Source organism: Sardina pilchardus, chromosome 21, assembly GCF_963854185.1.
Source record: "Sardina pilchardus chromosome 21, fSarPil1.1, whole genome shotgun sequence".
In the NCBI taxonomy this organism is placed as follows: Eukaryota; Metazoa; Chordata; class Actinopteri; order Clupeiformes; family Clupeidae; genus Sardina; species Sardina pilchardus.
Genome location: NC_085014.1, coordinates 22,754,958 through 22,776,234, shown reverse-complemented (window position 1 = coordinate 22,776,234; position 21,277 = coordinate 22,754,958). Strand labels below are relative to the sequence as shown.

The 21,277-nt window shown below is 42.7% G+C and overlaps 2 protein-coding genes across 2 annotated transcripts; both read left to right on the top strand.

Moving 5' to 3' along the window:
• The first annotated feature begins 82 nt into the window (after positions 1-82).
• LOC134068590 (protocadherin gamma-A11-like) lies at positions 83-7,750 on the top strand. The gene is made up of 6 exons (XM_062524273.1): positions 83-1,072; positions 2,274-2,445; positions 5,284-5,481; positions 6,418-6,666; positions 7,024-7,202; positions 7,739-7,750. The coding sequence occupies exons 1-6, from the start codon at positions 83-85 to the stop codon at positions 7,748-7,750; spliced, it is 1,800 nt and encodes a 599-aa protein (XP_062380257.1).
• A 3,600-nt stretch (positions 7,751-11,350) lies between these two features.
• LOC134068589 (protocadherin beta-15-like) lies at positions 11,351-14,250 on the top strand. Its single transcript, XM_062524272.1, has 2 exons — positions 11,351-13,741; positions 14,242-14,250. The coding sequence occupies exons 1-2, from the start codon at positions 11,351-11,353 to the stop codon at positions 14,248-14,250; spliced, it is 2,400 nt and encodes a 799-aa protein (XP_062380256.1).
• The last annotated feature ends 7,027 nt before the right edge of the window (positions 14,251-21,277 follow it).

Below are 21,277 nucleotides of genomic sequence, written 5' to 3'. Positions count from 1 at the left end.
TTCGGTTGGCGTTTTGTGTAACCAGACTGTACTCGCAATACGTTTTATGTGTTTGAGTCATATAATTAGCATGTATACAATAATGGAGCATAGAGGACCATCGTTGCGTGGATTTTTGGCGCTGATTATCTTCGCTCTCACGGCTACCTTCGTGCATGCAGAGCTGAGCTATTCCTTTCCGGAGGAGATGAAACGCGGATCTGTCGTTGGAAACATAGCCAAGGACATCGGACTGGATGTGACCACACTGTCCGCTCGTAAGGCTCGATTAGTCTCCGAGGAGGATCGTAAACAATATTTTAATTTAAATCTGAGGACCGGGGAGTTGATGATAGCCGATAGAGTCGATAGAGAGGAGCTTTGTCTTGAACAACTGACGTGTCTGCTTAGATTGGAGTTAATGCTTGAAACACCATTAGAGTTGCATCGTATGACATTTCAGATTCAAGATATCAACGATAATTCGCCCATATTTCCAAAGGATTCTATTAAGCTTGAAATACGTGAAAGTGCTGATAAAGGCGCAAGATTTCGTGTAAACGAGGCACACGATGTAGACGTTGGACAGAATGCAGTGACTGGCTACACGTTGGAAAGGAATAATCATTTTGTGTTGTCTGCTAATTCAAACAAAGACGGAGGTAAAAACATTGAATTAGTGTTAGACAAGGAACTTGACCGAGAGCAACAACAGGATGTTACATTAGTCCTCTCTGCCTTTGATGGTGGGACACCGCCACGATCAGGCACTGTAGCCATACATGTAACTGTGTTGGATGCGAATGATAATGCGCCAGTTTTCAGCCAAGAGGTTTATAAAGCAAGCCTACCTGAAAATGCTCCCCTGTATTCTGTTGTGGTGAAAGTTAGTGCGACAGATGCAGACGAGGGACCTAACGGGGAAGTATCTTATGAATTCAGTCGTATTTCAAGTAAAGCGAAAAATATATTTTCGCTGGACTCAGTCACAGGAGAAATCAGAGTTATCGGCACCGTCGATTTTGAAGACGAAAAGAAATACGAAATGCGGATTGAGGGAAAAGATGGATTTGGACTCTCCACAGATGCACGAGTTGTGATAGAAATAACAGATTTAAAATATAGCTGCAAGCAGCAATGTGGGGGCCAAGCAGGCAGGACAAAAAGGCCAGAGTTGCCACGGTAACTCAATGCTGTTACGTCAGGTATGTAGTTTTAAGCAGTCACAAGAATTTTGATGTCAAACAACCCAAGATTGCCCGAGATGCGAGCCCACTTCCTGTTCGGCGGCTTCGCCCCCAATTTCGGTTGGCTGTTGCGGGCGAACGGTTTAAGATATCGTTACGAAAAGCAAGGGATATGTTAGACTCGGACTGAAGATCATCTGTGTGACGTTTCATGCAGATTGGATACATTTTGTGACCTGTGGAAATGTTTAAGGGATTCTGATTAAATCCAATATGGCGGCCGAATCAAATATGATGATGTCACAAATTAAGCTGGGTCAGCCTAAGGACCTCCAACAGTATAACCAGGCACCAGTAACAAGTTTTAATTCCAAACACATCAACAGCTACAGGCCAAAATGCCTTTTTTTTAATTGCAGCGCCCCCTAGAGGTCAAAGGTCACCAAATTTCTTGAGCCTCCTCCTGATGGGGTCCTGAGTCCATGTACTAAGTTTGGTTTTGATGCGTGCAAGGGTTGCTGAAATATGACCTCACTTCCTGTTTGGCGGCTTCGCCACGGATTTCGATTGGCTGTTATGGGCCAACGGTAAAAGTTCCGAAGACAAAAAGCACGAGCTGTATAGAACATGGTTTGAGAATGCTCTGTGTCAAGTTTGGTGTTGATCGGACAAAATTTGTGACCCCTGATACAGTTTGAGTTTTTTTGACAAAATCCAAAATGGCGGGAAATCCATCATGGCGGAAAATGATGTCATAGGGTGCGTTGAACTCGGGCAGGTCCAAGGAATCTAACGATACCTGATTTTTAAAAATTGGCCCAAGGGTTCAAAAGTTACATGCATGAACGCACGTCCAACTTTGACCTGTTGGTGGCGCTAGAGAATTTGAGGTGCCGACATGAAATTTGGTGACATGAATGATTGGACTGTCCCTAATCAGTGTGCCAAATTTCACAACTTTCCCGTAGTCGGTTCTATGGGCTGCCATTGGTTTCAATGCACAGATGAATAATAATAATAATAGTAAGAAAACTAACAAACACAATGGGGTCCTCGCAGCTTCGCTGCTTGGCCCCCAATGATAACGCACCGACTATCGTTTTGCAGTCTCTGAATAATCACATCCCTGAGGATGTGCCTCCTGATACGGAGGTGGGAATTGTGAATGTGCAGGACAGAGACTCTGATAAGAACAGACAGGTGCGTTGCAGCATCCAGGAAAATGTTCCCTTTAAACTCGTTCCGTCTATCAAAAACTACTATTCGCTGGTCACTGCAGGTGCGTTAGACCGTGAACTAGTCTCTGAATATAATTTCACTATAATTGCAAATGATGCGGGGTCACCTCCCTTATCTTCTTCAAAAGCTGTACACCTGTATGTTGCCGATGTGAACGACAACGCACCTGTCTTTGATAAGCTTTCATATACTGCACATGTAGTAGAAAATAACAAGCCTGACTCTTCGGTATGCACAGTAAAGGCCAGTGACCCGGACTGGAGACAGAATGGTACTGTTATGTATTCGTTATCAACAGGGGAAGTGAATGGTGTCCCTGTGTCTAAGCTTTTATCCATCAATGCAGACACGGGGGTTATTCATGCTGCCAGAGCATTCGATTATGAACATTACAGAAGTTTCCAAGTTTGTGTCATAGCAAGAGACAACGGCTCCCCGCCGCTCAGTAGCAACGTTACTGTCAGTGTTTTCATTACAGATGAAAACGACAATCCTCCGCAGATATTGTATCCGACTACGCAGGGGAGTGCTTTAATGACTGAATTGGTGCCAAAAACAGTGCTCGCGGGGTCTTTGGTATCCAAAATCATTGCAGTGGACGCAGACTCGGGACAAAACGCATGGCTCTCGTATGAGATCATTAAATCTTCTGATCCAGGACTTTTCGCTATCGGTGTCCACAGTGGAGAAATCAGAATGCAGAGAGACATTTCCGAAAAGGATAACATGAAACAGAATCTGATTGTCTCAGTGAGGGATAACGGACAGCCCACTCTCTCTGCAACTTGTGCCCTAAATGTAATAATCTCAGACAATTTGGCTGAGATCCCTGAGATAAACGACAGATATGCTGAAAGCGATTCCAAACTTACATATTACTTGATTATCGCACTTGTTTCCGTCTCCACCTTTTTCCTCACTTTCGTCATCATCACTGTGGCGGTACGATTTTGCCGTCGAGGAAAACCAACACTGCTGTTTGATGGAGCAGTCGCTATACCCGGTGCGTATTTCCCTCCAAATTACGCAGACGTGGATGTCAACGGAACTTTACGCAGTGGTTACAATTATGACACATACATGACTACGGGCTCGCACACAAGTGACTTTAAGTTTGTTACGACCTACAATGACGGAACAATGACAATTCCTACCTCCACTTTGACATCGAAAAAATCGCCCACATCTGTTGATCACAGTGAGCTCTTCCACGACCCCGAGATGCCTGCGCAGGTATAGTGCCTTTGGTATTATTTCAAATATGTACGAAACATTTCCCCAAATAATCTTATTGTTTTAAGGATGGATTCTGCACCGTTGTTGTTGTTGTTGTTGTTGTTGTTGTTGTTGTTGGAGGTGGTGGTGTTGTGTAGATCAGCTCGTTGTGTCTCCTAATACGATTCAGTTTTCACCGGTATTATTTCATGCTGACATGAAATTATTTAGTTATGTGTAGTATGTAGTAGTATATGTTGTACTTCATTAGATTTCGAAGACTCCTCACTGATTTGTGTGTATGTTCTTCGATGTCATATATAGTTATTAGCCTACCCTTTTCTTGTCTGTGAGGTTGAGTTTATGGGGATAGATATATAGATAGACAACTGTTATAGCAGCCACACCTGTGAAAATATACAAAATACAGATATCCCAGATAAGACACACAAAGGCCAACACTCAGTAACACTGCTGTGTATTATCAAGTAGTCAAGGACAAGGTTTATGTATTCCACAAGCAGTTCAGGCCAGGAGGCCTGGAAATACCAGATAAAATATACAATATGATGTCACTTGGCAGAGAATACCTCCTACATCATTCTTTAAATCTGTTGCTAAATAAGTTATGTTTTGCTCTGGTAGCATATTTTGTAAGGGGTGGAGAGTAGTTGCCTACTTGTTGTCGAAAACCATATTTAGCCTACATTCTGTAAAAACGCAATTTTTATTAAGAGGTCAGTTTTGTCATTTTCTCAGGTCATATCACATGTGAGTATGTCTGTGCAAACCGGAGGACTTTTTAAACTTTTTTAAACTGAAGGTGACTCAGACGTTCAGGTGTTTCATTGTTGCTGGTTTGGTTAGAAAAACAACAGGTTTTTTTTTTAAATTGTGTCTGCTGTAATCACAGCATGTTTCACAAATGTAAAACCCTAACTAATGTTTACGAACTTTGCTGAAAATAGTGTTTTTAAGCAGTTTTGTTCGGATCCTCGAAGCGGCGCTGTGCACTAGCAAAGGCAAATGTTATAGCACTTCTCCACCCACATCGGCCATAGACGTGCACAAAATTACTTTCAGACGCATTGTCATACGGCGGCATTGATAGTTTATTTGTTCTGCTACACCAGCGTATTTTCCAGTATTTTATTTTGTGGGATCATAGCTGGGAAGCTTATAGCGGCTTTTGAAATGGACAGCCGAGTAATTCCTGGGAATGGCGCGATGCTCGGTCTTTTTCTCTTGGTTTCGATGTCGCAATCCGTCGCCAGTGATGTGAGTTATTCTTTTCCGGAGGAGACGAAACGTGGATATGTGATCGGAAACATAGCCAAAGATATAGGACTGGACATCAGCAAGTTATCAGCTCGTAACCCTCGCGTTGATACAGAAGGTAATCGCAAACGCTATTGCGATGTAAGTCGGATAACCGGGGAATTGACTGTGGCCGAAAGGATCGACAGAGATGGAGTATGTGGAAAGAAGGCTTCGTGTGTTATAAAGCAAGAGCTAGTTTTGGAGAATCCACTGGAGTTGCATCGGATTAATCTTCACATTCAAGATATTAATGATAATTCCCCCATATTTAAAAAGGACGTGATTAATTTCGAAATACAAGAGTCGGCTGTTAGAGGTGCAATTTTTTTACTGGACCCAGCAGGTGACGCGGATATAGGAGAGAACTCCGTGAAGATCTACTCGCTGCAGAAGAATGATCATTTTGTGTTGAAAGTGCACTCTAGTACAGACGGAGATAAATATAGCGAGCTGGTGTTAGACAAAGAGCTGGACCGCGAGCAGCGGGACAAGGTTGTATTAATTCTTACAGCCACTGACGGTGGGATTCCACCGAAGTCAGGTACCGTAGCTATACATGTTTCAGTGCTAGACGCTAATGACAATGCCCCTGTGTTCAGTCAAGACCATTATACAGTCACTCTGCCTGAAAACACCCCTTTAAATTCCGTAGTGGTTACTGTGAGCGCCACTGATGCAGACGAGGGAGCCAATGGAGAAGTGACGTATGAGTTTGGTCATTTGTCAGACGATATTTTGAATGTATTCTCCCTTGATGCTAAAACAGGAGATATATCAGTGACAGGCCCGGTTGATTACGAAGATGAAAATTCATATGAACTTCGTGTACAAGCTAAAGACGGGTCAGGCTTGTCATCTTATGCTAAAGTAATAATAGAAATCACTGATGTTAATGATAACGCACCTATGATATTTGTGAAGTCACTGCACAGCCCTATTGCTGAAAATGTAGCACCAGGAACAGAGGTGGGCATTATTAATGTGCAGGACAGAGACTCCGCAGCGCGCAGTCAAGTCCGCTGCTCCATCCTTAACAATATGCCATTTAAACTCGTCCCATCAATTCAAAACTATTTTTCGTTGGTCACTACAGGCGAGCTAGACCGGGAAATAGTGTCTAATTACAACATAACTATAATGGCTACAGACGGTGGCTCTCCCCCACAGTCTACATCCTCCAGCATCCAGATATTCGTTGCAGACGTGAATGATAATGCACCCGTGTTTGATCAGCCATTATATAGCGCTTTAGTGACCGAGAATAACAAACCAGGCACCTCAGTTTGTACGGTAGTCGCAAGAGATCCGGATTGGAGACAAAACGGCACAGTGGCGTATTCACTCTTACCTGGTCAGATCAATGGCGTGCCTTTGTCCTCCTTTGTATCAATTAATGGAGACACTGGGGTTATTCATGCCGTCAGGTCATTTGATTACGAGCAGGTTAAGTCGTTCAGTGTCCATGTGCTCGCCCGAGACAACGGCTCTCCTCCACTCGGTAGTAACGTGACCGTGCGTGTCCATGTGAAGGACGAGAACGATAACTCTCCACAGATATTATATCCAACTCCGGACGGCAAATCACTCATGACCGAGATGGTGCCCAAAGCTGCGCAGGCGAACTCCATCGTGTCCAAAGTCATCGCAGTGGATGCAGACTCAGGGCAGAACTCGTGGCTCTCCTATCATATCATAAAAGCTTCTGATCCTGGACTTTTTGTTATTGGTGCGCAAAGTGGAGAGATCCGGACGCAGAGAGACGTGTCTGTATCAGATCAAATGAAGCAGAGTATTATCGTCTCCGTGAAAGATAATGGACAGCCCGCTCTCTCAGCGTCTTGTACTGTACATTTACTCATTTCGGACAACTTGATTGAAGTCCCAGAACTGAAAGCAATGTCTTACGACGACGGCTCCAAACTTACAACTTATTTGATAATTGCCCTAGTGTCCGTGTCTACATTCTTCCTCACCTTTATTATCATCACTTTGGCTGTGAAGTTTTGTCGCAGAAAAAGACCCAGGCTACTGTTTGATGGCGCTGTGGCTATCCCCAGTGCGTATCTCCCTCCCAATTACGCAGACGTGGATGGAACTGGAACAATTCGCAGCGCATACAACTACGACGCGTATCTAACCACGGGGTCGCGTACCAGTGACTTTAAGTTTGTCGAATCATACACAGAAGGAACTATGCCCATTGATATGACTCTTAAGAAATCTGCATCTGACGATTTACTCGGTGCTATCGACACAGTCCAGGTAATTAATTTGTTCCCTCCCTGCATGCAGATATGCGCAACTCGTTGCCCGCACATGTCATGACACAATCCAATGCATAGAGTTGCCTCTGATTGATGAATACGCATGCGTAAAATGACTCGTGCTTGTACTGTAATTGTTTTTATGTGGTGATGTGTGAGAAATGCCTGTTTTATGGAAGTTTCTGATGGCGATTCTTTGACAATGCTTTGACAATACTTTAGGCCTTCATTGCGCATCGCGCATTATGCTTTTGCTTCCTTGTGTATTTATGACACTTCATTATGTTATTCTGAACTTTTATGATTTTCTTAGGAACATCTTAATCTCCAAATTGACTATGGTTTTCAATACACAATGGGTATTGGGTGACATTAATCTATTCTGTTGTTGTATTTGTTTCATTTTGTATATCAGAAATGCGCAACCTTAATTTCGTGCTATGGCTGCACATAACTTTTTATTTTAATTTTTTTTTTTTTTTTTTAAATCTAGCTCAGTCTAGATTTCAGACTCCTGGTGTCGCTGTCCACCAGGCCAGGAGCTGAGACATATCAGCTGTATTTATTCACCCACCCATTATTCAGAGGCTAACAGAGGCTATCGTCGCAGTTAAACACACTTCTTTTCTGCGTTGTGGCTATTGTCAGAAAGCTCTTTTTGGAATATTTATTTGACTGAATGTACAGTACGAAGAAGGATTCGTTAGGCGAGTAAGCACATTATGGAACACATAGGATTCTGGGCTTCTTCATGGATCTTTGTCGCTCTTGTAGTGTGCATGGCGCACAGCACAAATGGAGACGTGAGCTATACTGTTCCGGAAGAAATGAAGCACGGGTCTGTACTTGGAAATGTAGCCAAAGATTTCGGACTGGATGGGAATACGCTCTTTACTCGTAAAGCTCGGATTGATGCTTCAGGTAACAACAAGCGTTATTGTGACATAAACCTGAGAACTGGGGAGTTGACGGTGGACGAACGAATTGACCGAGAGGAGCTATGTTCAGAAAAGGCTTCGTGCATGCTTAAATTTGAATTAGTGTTAGAACGTCCTATGGAGCTGCATCGTTTTACACTTCAAATTCAGGATATTAATGATAACTCGCCTATTTTCCCAAAGAATAAGGTCAGATTTGAAATAGGCGAGTCTGCAGACAAAGGAGCTCGCTTTCGTGTTACTGAAGCGCACGATGCAGACATAGGGCAGAATGGTGTTCAAAGCTATGCATTACAGAGAAATGACTATTTCACTCTGTCTGTAAATCCAACTGCAAGCGGAAGAAAGAATATTGAATTGGTTTTAAATAAGGAACTAGATCGTGAACAACAGGAGGAAGTAACGGTGATTCTTACTGCCTTGGATGGTGGAAGTCCGCCGAGGTCGGGCACCATAACCGTACACGTCACAGTTCTTGACGCCAATGATAATGCTCCACTGTTCAGTCAGGATGTATATGAAGCAAGTCTATCCGAAAACTCCCCCGTGGATACAGTAGTGCTCACTGTAACCGCGACTGATGTAGACGCGGGGCCCAATGGCGAGGTTACATATGAATTTAGTCGAGTGTCGAGTAAAGCTAGAAGCGCTTTTTCTTTAAACACAGCGACTGGTGAGATCAGAGTTATTGGACCAATTGACTTTGAAGAAGACACCAAATTTGAAATTCTCGTGGAGGCCAAGGACGCATTTGGCCTGTCTTCGGACACCAAAGTTGTCATAGATATAATAGACATTAATGACAACTCTCCTGTTATATTTATTAAGTCGTTGAACAACCCAATTCCCGAAAATGCGCCTGCTGGCACTGAGGTTGGCATAATCAACGTGCAGGATGTAGACTCTGAGAAGAACGGGCAGGTACGCTGTCTCATCCAGCATAATGTCCCTTTCCAACTCCTGCCATCCATCACTAATTATTATTCGCTGGTCACCACAGCAGAACTTGACAGGGAAGTGCTATCTGATTACAACATTACTATAACTGCAACTGACCAAGGTTCACCGTCACTGTCCTCCTCTAAAGTTGTGCAGTTTTCTGTTGCCGACGTTAATGACAACCCCCCAGTGTTTGAACAGGAGTCATACAGCACATATGTAAATGAAAACAACAACCCAGGTTCCTCAATTTGTTCAGTAACTGCCAGAGATCCCGACTGGAGACAAAATGGCACTGTGATCTACTCTCTGTTGCCCGGCGACATACATGGCATTCCAGCTTCTGATTTAGTGTCTGTAAATGGAGACACAGGAATAATCCATACCGTCAGATCATTTGATTTCGAGAAATTCAAAAGTTTTAAAGTTCAGGTGATGGCAAGAGACAACGGCTCTCCGCCACTTAGCAGCAACGTGACTGTACGAGTCCTGTTGTCAGATATGAACGACAATCTTCCGCAGATATTGTACCCCACACCCGACGGAAATACGTTCATGACAGAGATGGTGCCCACAACTGTACAGGCAAACTCTTTAGTTTCTAAGGTGATAGCTGTGGACGCTGACTCAGGGCAAAACGCCTGGCTGTCATATCACATTGTGAAGTCGACTGATTCGGGACTTTTTACCATCGGTGTCCATAGCGGAGAGATCAGGACGCAGAGAGACATTTCTGAATCTGACGCCATGAAACAGACTCTTGTTGTGTCTGTGAGAGACAATGGACAGCCCCCTATGTCTGCCACCTGCACCGTAAACTTACTTATATCAGACAATCTGGCCGAAGTTCCTGAACTTAAAGACATGGCCTCCGCCGACGGCAGTTCCAAGCTCACCACTTATTTGATCATTGCGCTAGTGTCAATATCTACATTCTTCCTCACCTTCATAATCATTATCCTAGCTGTGAGGTTTTGCCAGAAGAGAAAGCCCAGAATGTTGTTTGATGGCGCCCTGGCTATCCCCAGCGCGTATTTGCCTCCAAATTACGCAGACGTGGATGGCACGGGAACTCTGCGCAGTGTTTATAATTATGACGCGTACCTCACCACGGGATCGCGCACCAGTGACTTTAAATTTGCCAGATCTTACAATGATGGGACACTGCCAGCTGACCTCACATTCAACACATCTACATTAAACAGATGTGATGGCTTGCTTGACACCACCGATCCACTACAGGTAATTTTCAGTCATTCAATTTGTTCAGTTCTCAAACAAGTGCCGGGTTGTGCGGTTGACATTGACATGTTTCCGTGTTCTTATCATGTTGTAGGAGTTGTGATTGCGCCCAGTCTGAGCTAGTAGACTTAGTAGTATCTTGCATTAGAGAAAGCAGAAATAGTATGCTGCTTGTGATTCTGGTTGGTGCCTGCAGAAAACATACCATGCTTTCATGTTGAACTGTATCCTGCCTGAGTTGAACACTTTATTTGAAGGTATCTACATAAGAGTGACATGACACATAAGCACATGACACTGTCATGACACATAAACTCTAACCCTAGCCTGACATGACTCATGACTAAAAACTAATGACAGTAATGTCATAAACGTGACTTGTTATGACTTGTTTATAATCTTTATGATAAGTTAATTGATAGTGCAATGTCGCTCTTTTGTAGTTACCTTCTAGTAAAGTGTAACAGATTTTTTTTATTGTCGTAAGCTTACATAAAAATCATGTATGTCGAGTACAATCAGTTCAGAACTGTATTTTTCTCTCAATGGAGTTTTGATTCATTTTGTAGTCTGTAGCTGTTCCGTCAGTGTTTTTTTTTTACCTACAGTTGGGTTTATTAATATGGATATTTAGTCTTACAGCTACTATCTACATTTCATTACAAGTTTCCGAAAATGGCGCATACTTGTCGTTGTAACCGATGGATTCTATGCATTTATAGATTTATGGAGATGCCAAATTCTGAAACTTTTTGACTGATCAGCCAGCCAGGTGCTGAGATACAAACTGGCAATGCACTTTCTCATATAGAACTCACAGTGTCGCTGTTCACCAGCATGTGTAGCTATGTGATGTGTATTTATTATGTGTTGCATCTCCGCCCATTCATGTCCGTGAAATTCCACGTCTCGGTGCTGAAGAACCTACTGCGCTATAAAATCGTAGACCTCGTTTTTTAGATTACAGTTGTGGAAATCTAAACGATTACCTTCGTTTTTTTTGTGGGATTTCTATCAGGAAATAAGGATGAGGCGTCAAGCAGGGTCGGACTTTCGCCGCCTTCTTTTTTTATGCGTTCTCATGGCGCATAGCGCATTTGGAGATGTGAGCTACTCTTTTCCCGAGGAGATGGATCCAGGATCTGTGATTGGGAATATAGCCAAAGAGCTCGGACTTGACGCCGGCAGGTTGGCTGCTCGCAAGGCTCGAATAGATACGGAAGATAAGAAACGTTACTGCGACTTGAATCTGAAAACTGGTGACCTGATTGTGAAGGAAAGAATCGACCGGGAGGAGCTTTGCTCCAAGGCGGCCTCGTGTGTTGTGAAATTTGAGTTAATATTAGAACGTCCCCTGGAACTGCATCGTGTAACACTCCAAATCGAAGACATCAATGATAATGCACCTTTCTTCCCTAAGGAGGTTATTAAACTAGAAATACGCGAATCTGCAGACAAAGGAGCCCGCTTTCGAGTGAATGAGGCACACGATGCAGACATAGGAAAGAACTCGGTTCAGACGTACACGTTACAAAGAAATGATCACTTCACGCTGTCTGTGAATACTAATGAAAACGGAAGGAAACATGTGGAATTAGTGTTAGATAAAGAACTTGACCGCGAACAGCAGGATAAGGTAGCATTAATCCTTACCGCTCTTGACGGAGGCGATCCGCCGAAATCAGGTACCGTAGCTATACACATCACTGTGCTTGATGCAAACGACAATGCCCCTTTGTTTAGTCAGAGTATTTACAAAGCTAGTCTGCCAGAAAACTCACCTATAGGCACAATAGTAACCACAGTTAATGCGACGGATGCAGATGACGGACCCAATGGTGAAGTATTTTATGAATTCAGTCTTATATCTAACAAGGCCCGTGGAGTATTTTCGTTGAACACAAAAACAGGTGAAATCAACGTAATCGGTCCAATTGATTTTGAGGACGAATCGACATATGAAATACTCGTCGAAGCTAAAGATGGATCTGGACTCTCTACAGACGCTAAAGTAATTGTTGACATCGTCGATGTTAATGACAATGCTCCAGTTATTTTTCTGAAATCTCTCAACAACCCCCTTCCCGAGAACGAACCTCCCGATACAGAGGTTGCCATAATTAGTGTACAGGACAGAGACTCTGGCAATAACAGAAAGGTCCGCTGTTTCATTCAAGAAAATGTACCTTTCAGACTTATGCCGTCCATTAAAAATTATTTTTCTCTGGTAACAACGAGTGAACTGGACCGTGAGCTTGTCGCTGATTATAATATTACAATAACTGCAACCGACGAAGGTTCTCCACCCTTATCATCCTCCAAAACAATACAGTTTTCCGTAGGCGATGTAAACGATAACCCACCTGTATTTAAGCTTCAGTCCTATCGTGCTCAGGTACCGGAGAACAACAAACTGGGCTCGTCTGTATGTACGGTGACAGCATCCGATCCAGACTGGCGACAAAACGGCACCGTGTTTTACTCTCTGTTGCCCGGTGAAGTGAATGGAATCCCGGTTAACTCTTTGTTGTCCATTAACGGAGATACAGGAGTCGTTCATACAGCCAAGTCCTTTGATTATGAGAAGTTGCAAAGCTTCAAAGTGTATGTTTTAGCCAGAGACAACGGTTCGCCTCCACTCAGCAGTAACGCGACCGTGAATGTCTTTATCACAGATACAAATGACAATTCTCCGCAGATATTATATCCATCGCCCGAAGGAAAGTCCCTCATGACCGAAATGGTGCCCAGGGCTTTACAGGCGAACTCTCTGGTCTCCAAAGTCATTGCTGTGGATGCCGACTCTGGGCAGAACGCGTGGCTGTCATATCAGATAGTCAAGTCGAGTGATACGGGACTTTTTGCCATGGGTGTCCACAGCGGAGAGATCAGGACGCAGAGAGACGTGTCTGAATCTGACGCTGTGAAACAGACCCTTGTGGTGTCGGTGAAAGATAATGGACAGCCTCCTCTCTCTGCAACGTGCACGGTGTATTTGCTTATTTCAGATAACTTATCTGAACTTCCTGAACTGAAGGACATGTCAAGTGACGAGAGCAGCTCCAAGCTCACCACTTATTTAATTATTGCGCTTGTGTCCGTGACCACTTTTTTCATCACGTTTATCATCATTACCCTGGCCGTGAAGTTTTGTCATAGGAAAAAGCCCAGGATGTTGTTTGATGGCGCACTGGCTATCCCCAGTGCGTATTTGCCTCCAAATTACGCAGACGTCGACGGCACAGGAACTTTACGCAGCGCTTACAATTATGACGCGTATCTGACCACCGGCTCTCGCACTAGCGACTTTAAGTTCACCAGATGCTACAATGATGGGACTCTGCCGGCAGACATGACTCTGAAAAAGTCTGCGTCTGTTGATCATGACAGCCTGTTTGAGTCCATCGATTCGGCACAGGTAATGTTTAGACCATCTATGCTGTTCATTCTAAAATGTTAACATTTATGCATTCTGCACTTGAGTTATTGTGGCCGCACACTGATGTACACACTGGCCGACCAAATGCGTAAAACAGCCAAGCCTACAGACATCTGATTGCCAAGTCAAGTGTGTGTGTGTGTGTGTGTGTGTGTGTGTGTGTGTGTGTGTGTGTGTGTGTGTGTGTGTGTGTTTGCGTGCGTGCGTGCGTGCGTGCGCGCACTGATGTTGGCTTGTGAGATCTTCAGTCAATCTTCATGTTTCAGGACTTCATAGTGGCCCTAATGATGTTTGATATCAAATCTCAAAATTCCTTTTACACAGAAAGCCGCATTAATTGCTTTTGGCTAATAGTAGACATGTGATTTTGGTGATTTTTGTATCAACATGTACATAATTTTTTACACTGTCCTCCCCATACATTCTGTGGAAATGGAGTGTGGAAATGGAAAGTGACATTAATTATTTTTGTTTCGTAGTGCTTTTAAACTCCATGATTTATTGCGAATTGCCTTTCATGTTGCAAATTGCCCTTCAACTTGGATAATAGCCTCCACACTGTTGCCCTACCTCTCCAGAAACCGGAGTGGTGCGGAGTGTGGAGAAGCTTTTTTTGTTCTGATAACAAATTCGTATTTTCAGTAGTCAAAATGTGTACTTTACTTGTTAAGCTCTGAGTGTCGCTGTTCACTAATACTAGAGTTGACGTATACATAGCCTACGTCTCCAACCAGTCTACGTTTCAACGTAATCAGACAAAAACCGGCGTCTGACCGCTGTATCCGTATACCCTAAAACATTTCAGTGCACTCTGGAATATATTGTATTGTGATTGTCATCTTCTGCCGCAAATGAGTGGATTGTAATAATTTTGCTGTGTACAATGGGATACAAAGGGTTGTCGGCCATGCGTCTGCTGTTCGTATTGTCATGCTCACTGATGGCGCAGAGCACAAGCGGAGACATGAGCTATTCTATTCCGGAAGAAATGAAGACTGGATTTGTTGTTGGGAATGTAGCTAAAGACCTGCGACTCGATGCTAATCAGTTGGCAGCCCGTAAGGTTCGTATTGATACAGAAGACAATAGCAAGCCATATTGCGGCATAAATCTAAGAACTGGGGATTTGATTGTCAAAGAAAGAATCGACCGAGAAGAGCTATGTTCTGAAACAGCCTCGTGTGTTCTTGAATTTGAATTAATGCTAGAGAACCCATTAGAGTTGCATCGCATTACTGTTCAGATTCAAGATATTAACGACAATTCGCCATTCTTCTCAAAGGATACCGTTAAGTTAGAAATAAGAGAATCCGCGGTTAAAGGAGCTCGATTTCGTATCAATGAAGCACGAGATGCAGACATAGGACAGAATGCAGTTCAAAGCTACTCACTGCAGAGAAACGAATATTTTACTCTGTCGGTTAATTCTAATGTAGACGGGAGGAAGAATGTTGAATTGGTTTTGGATAAGGAGCTCGATCGAGAGCAGCAGCGTGAGGTTGCGCTCACTCTCACTGCCGCTGATGGCGGGACTCCACCGAGATCAGGCACCATAATCATACAAGTCTCAGTGCTTGATGCGAATGATAACTCCCCGGTGTTTAGTCAGGGAGTCTACAGAGTTAGTGTACCCGAAACCTCGCCTTTTGATACCCTCGTTGTAACAGTAAGCGCTTCTGATGAAGACGAGGGGCTTAATGGTGAAGTAACATACGAATTTAGTCATTTATCAAAGAAAGCGGAAAGCGCATTTTCCCTCAACCCTCAAACCGGTGAAATCAGAGTAATTGGGCCGATAGATTTTGAGAAAGATTCAAAATACGAAATTATTGTCGAAGGTAAAGATGGATATGGTCTATCCTCTGATGCGAAAGTAATTATTGATATATTAGATGTCAATGATAATGCCCCCGTAATACTTTTAAAATCTTTGAACAATCCCATCCCTGAGAATACTCCACCGGGGGCCGAGATTGGCATTGTGAACGTGCAGGACAGAGACTCTGAAAATAACAAAAAGGTTCGCTGTACCATTCAGCAAAATGCGCCTTTCAAACTTGTGCCATCTGTGAAAAATTACTTTACACTGGTCACTACAGTGGCACTGGACCGTGAACGTCAGTCTGATTACAACATCACCTTAACCGCTACCGATGAAGGCACCCCACCATTGTCCTCCTCTAAAACAGTGCACCTGTCTGTGGCCGATGTTAATGACAATCCGCCTGAGTTTGACCAAAAGATTTATCACGCCAGTATCCGAGAGAACAATAAGCCCGGGTCATCACTGTGCTCTGTAAGTGCAAAAGATCCCGACTGGAGACAAAACGGCACGGTGATATATTCTCTATTACCTGGAGAGATCAATGGTGCGCCGGTGTCCACTTTCGTATCCATAAATGGTGACACGGGCACCGTTCACGCAGTGAGACCATTTGATTACGAACAGTTTAAAGGTTTCACAATTCAAGTAATGGCAAGAGATAATGGCTCTCCTCCACTCAGCAGTAATGTGTCGGTCAATGTCTTCATAACGGATGAAAATGACAATTCTCCCCAGATACTTTATCCATCTCCGGAGGGCAACTCTCTTGTAACCGAAATTTTGCCCAAAACTACTCTCGCAAACTCTCTGGTGTCTAAAGTGATTGCAGTAGATGCTGATTCTGGGCAGAACGCGTGGCTTTCTTATCAAATCCTCAAGTCCTCTGATTCAGGCCTGTTTACTATTGGCGTCCACAGTGGAGAGATACGGACGCAGAGAGACATTTCTGAGTCTGATGCTATGAAACAAAGTTTTGTTGTTTCTGTGAAAGATAACGGACAACCAGCTCTTTCTGCAACATGCACCGTGCATTTGATTCTATCGGATAACTTGGCGGATTTACCTGAACTGAAAGACATGTCAAATGGCGAGGGCAGCTCCAAACTCACTTCTTATTTGATCATTGCGCTTGTGTCCGTGTCCACTTTCTTCCTGACCTTCATCATCATCGTCTTGGCAGTGAGGTTTTGCCACAGGAGAAAGCCCAGGCTGTTGTTTGATGGCGCCTTGGCCATTCCCAGCGCTTATTTACCCCCAAGTTACGCAGACGCAGACGGCGTAGGAACTCTCCGCAGTACCTATAATTATGACGCGTACTTGACAACGGGGTCGCGCACCAGTGATTTCAAGTTTGCAAGGAGTTACAACGACGGAACACTACTCGCTGATCAAACACTTAGAAAATCCTCACTCGTGAATGACCATCACGATCTACTTGACAACACTGAGTTAGCTCAGGTGAGATGTGTTTTTATATCACACATTTAAAACATTGTTTGGCTAAATGTGTGCAATGTATGCACACATGGTAAACATTTCTCTTTCTCTTCTCCATGAGTCAGAAACCCATTTTGGGTCAATCGGTGCCAACTGAGGGCACCAAACTTTGTTGTTATTTTCTGATAGCTACAGTACCCTCCAGAATTATTGGCACCCTTGGTAAAAGTTGACTAAAAATAGGTATAAAAATAATCTTTAGGTGATGTATTGTACTCCCACAATGAAAACAATGTGGAAAAATATACCCTGCAAGGTAAGCAAATTTATTCTGAGAAAAAGGAAAATCTCATAAAGAAATAAATATTTTTAACAAAAACAGCTTGCTCACAATTATTGGCACCCCTGAAACATATTACGTACAACATTTAACAGGAGCATTTTCCTATGTAAATGCAACGTTTTAAAGTAAATCAGAGTGTCTGTGAACTTTCAGAAGTAGTTCATGACGTTCTTTTTCACTATGGTATGAAAATGAAGTCACTCAGAGGCTAAATCCTCTAGTCATTTTTCAACATTGGAGAGACAAGAGAATACACTAAATTGAAATAAAAAGAAATTGTGTTGACATTTGTAAGTAAGAGAATGTCTATGGAAACTAGGTATTTTGTTGAAAATGCCTATATTTCCAGTTAAAATGATGAATAAAATGTTCTAATCATCTGGAAATGTGGCAAACATGCTTGGACAAAGACCCATGGCTATTTTGCTCCCACGCACAGTATGGAGGATGGTATGATAGGCAAAAAAATCCATAAGAACCACTGTTGAGAGTTACAGACAAAGCTATCATCTTGGGGTCACCAAGTCCCCCCCAAAAATCTTCAAAAGTGACCTCACTGCTAATAGATTATTTATACAGCATGTCAGGTTAAAGCCAGTAGAGTCATTTAATGAACAATGTAAATGGCAGGAGTTACTGAATGGTACCATGACATGTCTGGGAGTATGGTCTATTGTCAGATGAAAATAAAATTATGCTCTTTTGCTAAAAACACTTAAGGTGTCTTTGGCATACATAAAAGAATGACTATACTAAAAAGAACCCCATGCCTAATCAGAATTATGGTGGAGGGGCTGTGCTATTGTGGGGCTGTTTTAATTCCCAAAGGCCTTGGGAACCTAATTAAGGTGCATGGCATCATGAACACCAAGAAAAACCTGAACATTTTCAAAGGAAATCAAACAATCTCTGCCAAGGCCCTAAAAGTTGGTCATGATTGGATCATTCATCAGGTCAATGAACCAAAACAAATGCACAGATCAAAACAAATATGGTTTACTGAACACAAAATCAAGCTTCAGACATTGCCACAGCAGTCCGCTGATCTAAACTCCATAGAAAAACAGTCAACGATGAGTCAACGAGAAGAATGCACAAGTGTGGACCTAGCAATCTGGACGATCTGGGGAGGTTTTGTAAAGATGAATGGTCTAAAACCCCTTACTTTGTATTCTCAATCTTTGTGGGGTGTCAGAGAAGAATATTACATGCTGTTTTATTGACAAAGGGAGGTTTAAGAAGGTATTACAAGTAGGGGTGCCAATAATTGTGAGTGACGTGTTTTTATTAAAAACATTTATTTCTTTGAGATTTTCCTTTTTCTCAGAATAAATTTGCTTCCTTTGCAGGGTGTATTTTTCCTCATTGTTTTCATTGTGGGAGTACAATAAATCACCTAAAGATTATTTTTTAGACCTATTTTTAGTCAACTTTTACCAAGGGTGCCAATAATTCTGGAGGGTACTGTATGTGTGTGTATAACAAAAAATGCATGATGGACATTTGGGACTCATAGCTGAAACTTACTATAACCCTCAATATACAGGTATGACAAAAAAGGCCTATGATTGATGCCCAATGTATTATGCATGGGCAGATGTTAGATCTCACCCTGAGGTTATGCTTTCAGAAAATATATGGTATATGGGAAACAGTTTTCCCTTAGTGACACAGACCCAAAGGTATTAGGCAAATACCCAATTTACTCTTGCCCTACGTATTATGGACAGGCAGCAAAGCAAAAGGGAGAGTGAGAAATGTCAAAACCTGTTCACAGCCTGAGGTTATATTCTTTCAGGAAATATATGGTTAGGTGGTTGAATCGGTTTTCTCTAATGTGTAGAAATCTTCAGCTGTGACTATGGGAAGTCCATCACACATTGTTGTCATGTGGGGGCAAAGACAAACAAAATAAAACAGGGTTGGTTTGGTGCCCTCTCGTGGCACTGACTTATCCGCTGGCTCATGGACTATATCTCTCCCTCTCGCTCTCTCTCTCTCTCTTTCTCTCTCTCTCTCTCTCTCTCTGTGTGTGTGTGTGTGTGTGTGTGTGTGTGAGTGTGAGAGAGTGAGAGAGTGAGAGAGTGAGAGAGTGAGTGAGTGAGTGAGAGTGTGTGTGTGTGTGAGAGGGAGAAAGAGAGAGAGTGTGTGTGAGAGAAAGAGAGAGAGAGTGTGTGAGTGATTGAGAAGTAGCGACCACCGGATGATCCAATTTCATGTTCTTCTCCCTATTTATATCTGTGTGTACAGTTGTCATCTGTTGGCTGACATACACATTGAACATTCAGTGGTGAATATAAGGGGCCCTGAATGGCACTGTCTAGGTGTGAGCTGTCATGGTTTTCATACAAGCTTCCTGTTGAAAAGTCTGTATGATGAATAGTCTTTTTTCCACTTGATCTGGATGTGACCTGTGACCTGCATGTGACCTGTGACTTCCTCTTTCTCTATATCTGACCTTTTGTAGATTTGCCATTTTTCTGTTTATTTCCACACTAGTGTAACCCTTGTAAGGTGTTCATAATTACACTAGATGTTCCCAGGTCTGATGGACCCACTATATTATTAGGCTTTTTAATCAGTAGCCATAACAGTACATGTAAAAATACTTAGCAGATGTTTACTTCAGCTCAATTCCCAATGTTATAGACATAACTTATGGTTCGTATTTTACCCATGTGAGATCACATTATGATCTTATGATTATTAGAACTTAATCAGAACAGGAGAAAGAGATTGAAAAGTAACAATTTTGTAATTTTGTGTGGGATTCCCGCACACATACCCCTAACACCTCAGACATGCGCACACACTCAGGCATACACAGCAGGCCCAGTGATGAGAACACAGTTAAGCAGAGGTGGAAAAGTCCAGCTTCAAAAAAGTCCATCTGATTGTAATTAGCACATCTCTTCAGCCAGATTAGGGGTACAATTTAGCCAGAATAAATAAGATTGTGTATTTAAGAATACATAATAAATAGGTTTTTTTTTTTGCAAACATTGAAAACGGGTCACACAAACCCGAACACCTTACACGGGTTAAACTGATTTTGGGGACAGAATTGAGCACAAATGTCTCTAACCTCCAACTTCCTCAAAACAAAATATAGCTACTTATGTATAAGCTCTTGCTATGTTGGTAAAATCGTGTGTTTTATAATAATATATTTATCTTGTGTTTTAACCTGAATATATTATGTAGGTACAATTGTGGCCAGCTGAGTGGTATATTGAGCGTTTGGTGTGCATCAGTTTGGCATGGGGCGCGCAGCAGTGTTGTTCGTCCGTTGAAATGAAAACGTCTTGTGTTGATAGCAGGGAGAGCCATTAAATGCATGTGCAGTTAGCTACAGCTCAAGCCTCCGTCCATGCATGCCATTGGCTAAACGCGCATCTTTAGTTGATGCTTGGTGAGCGGTTTCAGTAGGATCAATGACGAATCTTGATGATGAATCCTGATCATCACGGCACGGAGTTCGTTGAATGGAGCAGCGTATAATGATGGCACTGCATATTTGCAATCTCTCTTCGTAGGAAATAAATACGAAGGTTTTTACAATGAATGCAGATTTGTGACTTCAACATAGCATGTCATTTTAACACAAACATGAACAAACATCTTCGCATTATACATAGATTCGAGTTGAAGACGTTGCATAAAAGCCTTGTCATTTTAAAATAGCAAATGCTAGCTCTTTATGCTATTCTATTTCGGAACTGCATGTGTCGCTGTTCACCATCATTAAATGATTTGCATCTCCACCCCTTGGTTATTTAGCCAAACCTGGCCTTACACGGCTGTATCTACTACGAGATAGAGAAAGTGAGGTCCAGTTTGATATAGACCGCGTGAACTACAACGTGTATCTGTTTATACGATCAAGATTCGGATTCTATACTCATTCAGG